We start from the raw sequence: 10,719 nt of genomic DNA, 5'->3' as shown, positions 1-10,719 counted from the left end.
ATGTGGTGAATCACGTTTATAGACTTGTGTATGTTGAACCAGCCTTGCATCCCTGGGATGAAGCCTACTTGATCATGGTGGATAAGCTTTTTGATGTGCTGTTGCAATTGGCTTGCAAGTATTTTATTGAAGATTTTTGCGTCAATGTTCATCATGGATATTGGCCTGAAGTTTTCTTTTTTAGTTGCGTCTCTGCCTGGTTTTGGTATCAGGATGATGTTGGTCTCATAAAATGAGTTAGGGAGGATTCCCTCCTTTTGTATTGCTTGATACAGTTTCAGAAGGAATGGTACCAGCTCCTCTTTGTATGTCTAGTAGAATTTGGCTGTGAACCCGTCTGGACCTGGACTTTTTTGTTTGGTAGGCTATTGATTGCTGCCTCTACTTCAGCCCTTGTTATTGGTCTATTCAGGGTTTCAACTTCCTCCTGGTTTAGTCTTGGTAGAGTACAAGTGTCTAGGAATTTATCAATTTCTTCCTAGTTTACTGGTTTATGTGAGTAGAGCTGTTTGTAGTAATCTCTGATGGTAGTTTGTATTTCTGTGGGATCAGTGGTGATATCCCCTTTATCGTTTTTTATTGCATCTATTTGATTATTCTCTCTTTTCTTTTTTATTTATCTGGCTAGTAGTCTGTCTGTTTTGTTGATCTTTTCAAAAAACCAGCTCCTGGATTTATTGATTTCTTGAAGGTTTTTTTCGTGTCTCTATCTCCTTCAGTTCTGCTCTGACCTTAGTTATTTCTTGTCTTCTGCTAGACTTTGAGTTTTTTTGATCTTGCTCCTCTAGCTCTTTCAATTTTGACAATAGGGTGTCTATTTTAGATCTTTCCTCTCTTCTCTGGTGGGCATTTATTGCTATAAATTTCCCTCTTGAGACTGCTTTAAATGTGTCCCAGAGATTCTGGTAAGTTGTGTCTTCATTCTGGTTGGTTTTGAAGAACATCTTTATTTCTGCCTTCATTTCATTGTTTATCCAGTCAACACTCAGAAGCAAGTTGTTCAGTTTCCAAGTGGTTGTGCGGGTTTGAGTGTGTTTCTTGATCGTGAGTTCTAGTCTGATAGTCTGTTTGTTATGATTTCTCTTTTGCATTTGCTGAGGAGTGATTTGCTTCCAATGATGTGGTCAATTTTCGAGTAAGTGCAATGTGGTGCTGAGAAGAATGTATATTCTGTGGATTTGGGGTGGAACATTCTGTATATGTCTATTAGGTCTTCTTAGTCCAGCTCTGCATTCAAGTCCTGCATATCCTTGTTAATTTTCTGTCTCGTTGATCTGTCTAATATTGACAGTCGAGTCAATATTGACAGTGAAGTCTCCCACTATTATTGTGTGGGAATCTAAATCTCGTTTTAGGTCATTAAGGACTTGCTTTATGTATCTGGGTGGTCATGTGTTGGGGGTATATACGTTTAGGATAGTTAGCTCTTCCTGTTGGATTGATCCTTTTCGATTATGTAGTGTCCTTCTTTGTCTCTTTTGATCTTTGTTGGTTTGAAGTCCATTTTGTCAGAGACTAGGATTGCAACCCCCGCTTTTTTTTTTTTTTTATTCTCCATTTGCTTGGTAAATCTTCTTCCATCCCTTTATTTTGAGTCTATGTGTGTCTTTGTATGTGAGATGGGTTTCCTGAATACAGCACACCGATGGGTTCTGACTTTTTATCCAGTTTGCCAGTCTGTGTCTTTTGATTGGGGCGTTTAGGCCATTTACATTCAATGCTAATATTGTTATGTGTGGATTTGATCTTGCCATTTTGTTACTGGCTGGTTTTCTTTCCCATTATTTGACTCATTTTCTTTATTGCATTTTTGGTCTTTGCCATCTGGTTTGCTTTTGCAGTGACTGGTACTTGTTCCTTTCCATGCTTAGTGTTTCTTTCAGGAGCTCTTGTAGGGCATGTCTGTTGGTGACAAAATCTCTCAATAATTGCTCGTCCGTAAAGGATTTTATTTCTCCTTCACTTACGAAACTTAGTTTGGCAGGATATGAGACTCTGGGTTGAAAGTTCTTTTCTTTAAGGATGTTGAATATTGGCCCCCACTCTCTTCTGGCTTGTAGGGTTTCTGCTGAGAGATCTGCTGTGAGTCTGATTGGCTTCCCTCTGTGGGTGACCTGACCTTTCTCTCTGGCTGCCCTTGGCATTTTTTCCTTCATTTCAACCCTGGTGAATCTGGTGATTGTGTGCCTTGGCGCTGCTATTCTTGAGGAATATCTTTGTGGAGTTCTCTGTATTTCTTGAATTTGAAATTTGGACTACCTTGCTAGGCTTGGGAAGTTCTCTTGGATAATATCCTAGAGCGTGTTTTCCAGCTTGGATTCATTCACCCCATTGTATTCAGGTACACTGATCAAGTGTAGATTAGGTCTTTTCACATAATCTCATATTTCTTGGAGGCTTTGTTCATTTCTTTTCAGTCTTTTTTCTCTTGTCTTGCCTTCTCTTTTTATTTCACCGAGTTGATCTTCAATCTCTGATATCCTTTCTTCTGCTTGATCAATTCAGCTATTAAAACTTGTGCTTGCTTCACATAGTTCTCATGCTGTGTTTTTCAACTCCATCAAGTCATTTATGTTCTTCTCTAAGCTGGTTATCTACTTAGCATTTCGTCTGACCTTTTAATCAACGTTTTTGATTTCTTTGCATTGAGTTAGAACGCGTTCCTTTAGCTCAGAAAAGTTTGTTATTATTCACCTTCTGAAGCCTGTTTCTGTCAAATTGTCGTACTCCTCGGTCAAGTTGTGATCCTGTGTTGTTGAGGAGTTGTAATCCCTTGAAGGAGAAGAGGTGTTCTGGTTTTTGATGGTTTCATCTTTTTTGCACTTTTTTTTCCCCATCTTTGTGGATTTACCTGGCTGTGGTGTCGGAGAGCTGCTTGATGAGGTCACTTGTCTGCCTGTGGAGGCGCTACTGGGTTTCTAGGGTCTCCCTTCAGGTTACTAGGGAAGCTTCCTGTGTCTTTTTTGTTTATACTGGGAGATTAGGCCCGCCTCTTCTGCTAACCTGGAGGCACTGCTGGGTTGTCAAGAATGCAGTCTTGTTGCTGCGTAGGCTTCCTGTATTTTTTGTTAAAACATGTAGCCCAGTCCCACCCCTCTAGTGGTGGGTTGTGCCCTTCCTCCACTGGGCTTGATCATTCAGAGTTCATCTCAGACTGTGACACTGGCTGCGCAACCCACTAGAGTCAGAGCTTCAGCCCTCTGGGGTTTGTGTAGGAGGGTAGAGACCCTCCCAGCCGAACCTGGCCGTCTCCCCCTTTCAGCTTCCTCTCTCTCCGGTCATGGGTTAGGGGCCTGCCCAGCTGGTCCCGCTTACAGCTCCCTCTCTCTCTAGGCAGAGGGAGGGGGCGATAGCTCAGTCTGAAGGCTCTTATTCAGCTCCGCGCTTGTAATTCCCGGTGCCTGACTGGCAAAGATCCCCTGTTCTGTGTATTGCTCAGGCTTTGGGAGAAGTGCTGTATTGGACTGGAGCGCCAGAGGGGGAGCCTCTGACTCGCTGGTCAGATGCACTTTCTGGGTGAAGCAGCATCCCTCCCCGCCTTGGTCTGCCCTGAGTGGGCTTTGCTCACTGTCGGACCAGACCCGTTGAAATGCACCTGGTACCTTGGTTGGAGCTAGGAGATCTCTGGATTTCTGAGTCTCTCTTGCTGGGTGTTGTGCGCTGGAGTTGTGTCTAATCGGCCATCTTGGATCTTCTCCACAAATTGATATTGTTAATGTCTGGAATGTAATTCAAATTATCCAAATACATAGTGAAATGAAAAATGTTTTCAAGAGAAAAGGAAAATCAACTGAGAGAGACCCCAATATAACCTAGATATTAGAACTAGCAAACAAAAGTTTTAAAGTGGCTATTCAACTGGTCCTCGATGAAATCTCACACACACACACACACACACACACACACACACACACACACTGTACTGATTAAAAAGACCATCTTACTGGAGAAACAGAAAGGATAAAAAGGAGCCAAATGGAAACTCAGGAACTGAAAAATACAATATCCGAAGTAAAAAATTCGCCGGACAGAATTAACCAGAATTGATTAGAGATGACAGAAGAAAGAGCAAATGAACCAAAGGATAGAAGAATAGAAATTATCCAGTGTGAAAAACTCAGATAAAAAAATTGAGAGAGAAAATGAACAGAGACCCAGAGACCTTTTAGATAATATCAAAGGTCCAATGCAATGTAATTGGAGTCCCAGAAAGAAAATAAAGGGAAACTGGAGAAGAAAAAATATTCAAAGAAGTAATGTCTTAAAATGTTCCAGATTTCATGAAAGATAGAAATATGTAGAAACAAAATACTCAACCAAGAACAAACAGAATAAGCACAAAGACATCTAAGCTGAGGCATATTAGAGTCAAACTGTTGAAAACCAGAGACAGAGCAAATCTTAAAGGCAGCAGTGTAAAAATGAAAAAGTACATGCAGAGAAACAAAAAATTGATTGACAGCTGACTTTTTTTTTTTTGAGACGGAGCCTCACTCTGTTACCAGGCTGGAGTACAGTGGCGCAATCTCAGCTCACTGCAACCTCCGCCTCCCAGGTTCCAGTGATTCCCCTGCCTCAGCCTCCTGAGTGGCTGGGACTAAAAGCACACACCACCATGCCTGGTATAATTGTTTTTTTATTTTAGTAGAGCTAGGGGTTTGCCATGTTGGCCTGGATGGTCTCAATCTCCTGACCTCATGATCTGCCTGCGTTGGCCTCCCAAAGTGACTGGGACTACAGGCACATACCACCATGCCTGGTATAATTGTTTTTTTTATTTTAGTAGAGATGGGGGTTCGCCATGTTGGCCAGGATGGTCTCAATCTCCTGACCTCGTGATATGCCTGCCTTGGCCTCCCAAAGTGCTGGGATTACAGGTATGAACTACTGCACCTGGCCAGTGACATTTCTCATTAAAAGCCATGGAGGCCAGAAGAGAATAAGACAAGTTCTTTTAAGTGCAGAAAGGAAAAAAAAATTGTCAACCTGAAATTCTATATCAAAAATACTCCCAGAATGAAGATGAACTTGGAATATATATAATTTTTGTTCGTCAATTATACCTTAATAAAGTAGAAAAGACTCCTTAGTAGAGTTCAATAGTTTTCTTCATATAATTTATACTCTCTTTTAGTTTATTCTTACTTCTGCATATTTTATGATTTTTGTTGCTATTGTGAAGAAAATCTTTTCCTTATTACTCTTCTATGAAACAAAATGAAAGATATAAATACTTGCTTAAAAGAAAAGAATGAAGGTGAAGACATTTTCAGATAAAAGCATACTAAGATAAATCACAGTCAAACCAGCACTGCAAGAAATGCTAAAAGGAAAATCATCAGGCTAAAGGAAAATGAGACCAGATGGAAACCTGGTTCCTCAAAGAGAAAGGAATTGCTTTGAAGAGGGTAAATGCAAATGACTTATAATAATATGACTATAACTAATTACAATACAGTTTTGCAGAGTTTATATTAAGCAGACATGAAACAGTTGTTAAGTGTAATGGCCTGAGGTGGGGGATATGAAGCTATATCATTGCAAGATTTCACCATTTTATGTGAAGCGGTACAATAATTAATTTTGTTTGGATTGTGGAAAGTTAAGGATGTACATTCTAATCCCCCGGGAATATTGTAAAAAAAAAAAAATGCAAAGAAGTATAGCTAAAAAGCCAATAGAAAATTAAAATGTAATTCTAAGGAATATTTGAATATTCAAATATATTCAATATAAAATAGTCTAAGGAATATAAATTATTAAAAAAAAAAAAGCAAACGAGGGGCCGGGTACAGTGGCTCATGCCTGTAATCACAGCACTTTGGGAGGACAAGGTGGAAAGATCGCTTGAGCCCAAGAGTTTGAGACAGCCTGGACAACATGGTAAAAACCCCATCTCTACACAAAATATAAAAATCCCTAGCTGGGCTCAGTGGTGCACACCTGTAGCCCCAGCTACTTGGGAAGCTGAGGCAGTAGAATTGCTTGAGCCTGGGAGGTGGAGGTTGCAGTGAACTGAGATGGCACCATTGTACTCCAGCTTGGGCAACAGGAGTGAAACCTTGTCTCAAAGCAGGGGAAAAAAAGAAAGGAAAGGAGGAATGGAACCAAACACAGAGGAGACAAATCAAAAACAGACAATAAAATAGTAGACCCAGCCAGGCAAGGTGGCTCACACCTGTAATCTCAGCACATTGGGAGGCTGAGGTGTGTGGATCACCAGGAGTCAGGAGTTCGAGACCAGCCTGGCCAACATGGTGAAACCCCATTTCTATTAAAAATACAACAATTAGGCATGTTCACAGGGCCTCTAAGCCCAGGCTGCTCAGGAGGCTGAGGGAGGAGAATCGCTTGAACCCGGGAGGCGGAGGTTGCAGTGAGCCAAGATCGCACCACTACCCTTCAGCCTGGGTGACACAGAGTGAGACTCCGTCTCAAAAAAAAAAAAAAGTAGACCCAGATTCAGACATACTTCTAATTGCATTAAGTTAGTGGACTGTCCTTTTTAGTTAAAAAGACAGAGATTATCAACATGGATTTTTTTTAAAGACCCAAATATATCCTGTCTACAAGAGATGCACTCTAAATATAGAGACATAGAATCTTTTCAGATCTCTTAGGGCTGACTCAGTTAAATGTCAACAGTATTATCTTAAACATTTCTGAGTTCAGCCATCCGATATCAGTATCTATAACTTTTCCATTTTGTTTCAACTTATGTTTGCTGTATGGGAAAAAAGCTATTATGATTTAAAAATATATTGATACTGATATTTTTCTTTAAAAACACTCAAAATTTACAAAATAAAAATCAAAAGTTAAAGCTAAATACTTCAAATATATAGTCATGAGCATTGAAAAAAATCAAGCAGATTAATATAAATGGCAGCAGATGAAATTTTTAAAATGAAAAATAAAAGTTAATAGTGAAATTTAAAGTGAAATGATAATTTAAATGCATTTAAAAAATTAACATGTATGTATGTTTTCCAGCTTCTGAAATGTCTTTGTGATTAGTTGATATAATGACGAAAATATAAGATAACACCAAATAATTTCTTTTGACTCCTTTATTTTCCAATTCCAAGCTAATTTGATGATTCTGGAGAGCTCTCTTTGAAAACATTATTTGATGAGGAGAAGGGACAAGTGCTGTAATATTGTAAATATTATTTAAATTTTTTTTTACTTTTTATTATGAATACACGATACTCACATATTTATGGTGTCTATGTTGTATTTGGATACAAGTTGTCATTTTCTTCCTCCCCTTAAGAGAGGAGTGTAGGAGCACATTTTCTAAATAAATGTACCTTTATTCAGTTTGCAGTGTTAATGCAAACATACTGTCTTGTTATGTCTCAAAGGATTCAGATTTCAGATTTTTAAAATAATGAAAGAATGAGATGATCAACCCAGTAATTATAATTCAGTACTGACAAATAAAATGATTGTGTCCAGGCAGTGGCACTTTGGGAGGCAGAGGTGGGAGGATCCCTTGAGTCCAGGAGTTCAAATCCAGCCAGGGCAACATAGCAAGACAAAAAAAAAAAAAAAAAAATCACATTTTTTGTTTAACATTGATAAAGAACATTGTATCAATATTAAATAAACAAAAAATGTGATTTACTAGAATACTGTCAACTCAAATGACAATCATTAATTTAAAGCAAATAAATTCCAACAACATTGAATGTTCTCTTTTTTACTGCTTTGTTCCTGCCTTTTAAATGTTCTCTGTTATTACCTTTTTTGTGCACAGGAATCCCTTCTCTTATTTTGGAGAGTCATGTTTGAAGGCAGTTCCTGGAAAACCCCAAGAATTGATGTAAAATAAACAAAATACTAGTGATGTTTAACAATGCTCAGGAGACGTTGGTTCTTATAGGCAATAGGCATAATTCTGTATAGACTTTAGCAACCCATCTGTTGTGATTTTGTCAGAATAATTTTATGTAATATGGAGAAATGTGGTTTAGACACAGCAAAGACTAACTAGATGAGCAACTGCTTACTGAAGATAAACTCTGTCCTCTACCTTATTGAGACTTTTTTTCTACTGGATGTATTGCTCTGGGTTAGAGATTTACAGACTTGTCTTTAGCAATATGAAAAACCTGTTTTACAGGGAATCTCAAAAATAAAGTAAGTTTTACAGAATAAACTAATTTGGCTAAGGTGTGATTAGTTGGAGCAGGGGTAGGACAGGAAATCCCAGCCTTTTGGTCTCTTCCTCCCCTACCTGGACAGCTTATGGGTTTCCGAGAAGCTCAGTTTGGAAAGTTCTGCAGTTCATGACACACACAGGGGTTTCCAACCTGAGGACTTCTGCTAACTAATAATTTTGTAAACCAACAATGTTTATAATTTTCTTTCTTATCTAAGAATATATTAATGAGTATTGCATACTTAGGTTTTTTTCCCTTTGTTTTTAACAGGAAAAACTTTTGCCTGTGGTATGTTCTACATCTGCAGCTTCTCTAAAATCACTGACCAGAGACCGTGGCATGTTATATAAAGATGCCGCTTCTGGGCCATGTAAAATAGTGATGTCTACAGGTAAATTCATATTTTAAAAATAGTATAGAATTACTAATCTTTTATTCTATATTATTTTCAGTATCTTCAAAGTCCTGGAAATAAAATAAGAGGGGAAAAGGATGATAATATTAAACATTTATATTAGCATTTTTCATATTAAAGTATTTTGAAATTCTGATTGTTCCATTTTATATTAAGGAAAAAGTCTTTAAATACGAGAGTCACTTGAAAATTCAGATACTCTTAAAGTATTTTATCCACTTAAGTAAGATTTATGAAATTTACATTATTGTCAAATCTTGTTTTCCCTTTATCTCATTTCAAAATTTATCTTTTTGTATTGTATGTATTTTCAAAGGTACCTCAAACCTTTTCTTAATGCCTTTTAAAAATTACTTCTATTCCCTGGACTTTTTTTCCTTTTAATTTTTCTTTCCTGACTAAAAATAAATTTAGTTTTTTAAAAATAGAAGTCACTTTAAAAATGATTATTGTAACATTTTTTTCAGTTTATTATTTCTGATTTTTAATTAGCAGGAAAGACTAGCTAAATAGATATAATACAAAGGAGATAAAACATTGAAATCCTTGTTTAGCTTCACTTGTGTTCAGTAGAATTTGTCCATACCATCAGCACCATGGGTCCAATTTTTAATAGCTATTTCATTTCTGAAGGATGACATAGTCCTTCCTCTGGCTGTTGCCAGAAAGTTGAATTATCACATATTTCAACATAGAAAAACTGAAATCAGTTTTCTCTGGACTATGTGTGTGTGAAATTTCTGCAATATTAATTAATGGATTAAAAATAACGTGCTTCTTGACGTAGGGGGACAGTTTATTTTATTTTTGGTAGTGATGTGCGCTCGTGTTTTTGTTTTTGTTTTTGAGACAGAGTCTCACTTCCTCACCCAGGCTGGAGTGCAGTGGCAGGATCTTGGCTCACTGCAGCCTCCGCCTCCTGGGTTCAAGCAATTCTCCTGCCTCAGCCTCCCAAGTAGCTGGGACTACAGGCATGTGCCACCACACCCAGATAATTTTTGTATTTTTAGTAGCGATTGGGTTTCGTCATCTCGGCCAAGCTGGTTTCAAACTCCAGACCTGAGATGATTCGTCCACCTCTGCCTCCCAAAGTGCTGGGATTATAGGCGTGAGCCACTGTGCCTGGCCTCCCTCATGTTTTTATAGGGTATATTGATTTGCATTTGTTGATTCTCGGTAAAGAAAATTATTGGAAGTTGGCATTTATGTGATTATAGATGAATTGATTCTATATCATATGCTTTTGTTATACTAAGGAAAGAGTTTATTTTAAAATTTTCTTCAGTGAATCTTGGTATATATAGAAGGAACATTTTTATTTTCTTAAAATTAATAAAATATTAATATATGTTAATAGAACTTAACTGTTACGTATATCTTAAATTATTTGACTACTTTAGAAAATACAGTTGAGGCACAGCATTGGCGATTTAAAAGAAATTCAGTCCAAAAAGGAGCATAGCAAGATGACCTGTTTTGAAAAGAAATTCTTGTACTGTGTATACAGTTAAAAGATGAAAATATTCATCTGTCTTTGTGCCATTTTGTATAACGTGGGAATGTATGAAGAATTATTTTTGTGATGTTCCTAAAATGTCTATAGGTTTTATATCATCAATTTGGACAAGATCCTAAAAAACTGAGTAAGCATTTTGATTGTTTCTTTGTGGGTTTGGTATCCTTGCATGAATGTAGAAATGTATTTACCTACATATTTTTAGGTCACAGAAATGATCATTGATATTAACTATATTTAGGTTTTCTGTGAGTGAAGTGGCTAGTGGGATATAGTAATTGATAATGTACTGTTCACAAACTTTAATCAGTCTCATTGTTATATTTGCATACGCGTTTTTCCTCAAGTCTGTGTCTACGTAAACAAACATGGAAATTTTGGCCCTCACCTGGATCCAAAGAGAATCCAGCAGCTGCCTGACCACTTTGGCCCCGGCCCGGTGAATGTGGTGCTTCGCCGGATTGTGCAGGCCTGTGTGGATTGTGCCCTTGAAACTAAAACTGTTTTTGGATACCTGAAGCCAGATAATCGTGGCGGAGAAGTGATAACTGGTATGCTCATCTAATACATCATCTAATTCAGTCCCTCCCCTCCCCACCTCTCCCTTCCCCCCTCTCCCC

The 10,719-nt window shown here is 37.8% G+C and overlaps 1 protein-coding gene across 5 annotated transcripts in view; it reads left to right on the top strand.

Moving 5' to 3' along the window:
• Positions 1-10,719, top strand: part of SCML2 (Scm polycomb group protein like 2) — a 126,370-nt gene that overhangs the window by 97,288 nt on the left and 18,363 nt on the right. For all 5 annotated transcript variants that reach the window (XM_037742795.1, XM_037742792.1, XM_017540627.2 and 2 more), the window contains 2 exons: positions 8,439-8,559; positions 10,447-10,650. In XM_037742795.1, the coding sequence (XP_037598723.1) occupies positions 8,439-8,559; positions 10,447-10,650 (325 nt within the window). The remainder of the gene's footprint in view (positions 1-8,438; positions 8,560-10,446; positions 10,651-10,719) is intronic.

This window comes from Cebus imitator, unplaced genomic scaffold (genome assembly GCF_001604975.1).
Source record: "Cebus imitator isolate Cc_AM_T3 unplaced genomic scaffold, Cebus_imitator-1.0 Scaffold128, whole genome shotgun sequence".
In the NCBI taxonomy this organism is placed as follows: Eukaryota; Metazoa; Chordata; class Mammalia; order Primates; family Cebidae; genus Cebus; species Cebus imitator.
This window is presented reverse-complemented; position numbering and strand designations above follow the sequence as displayed.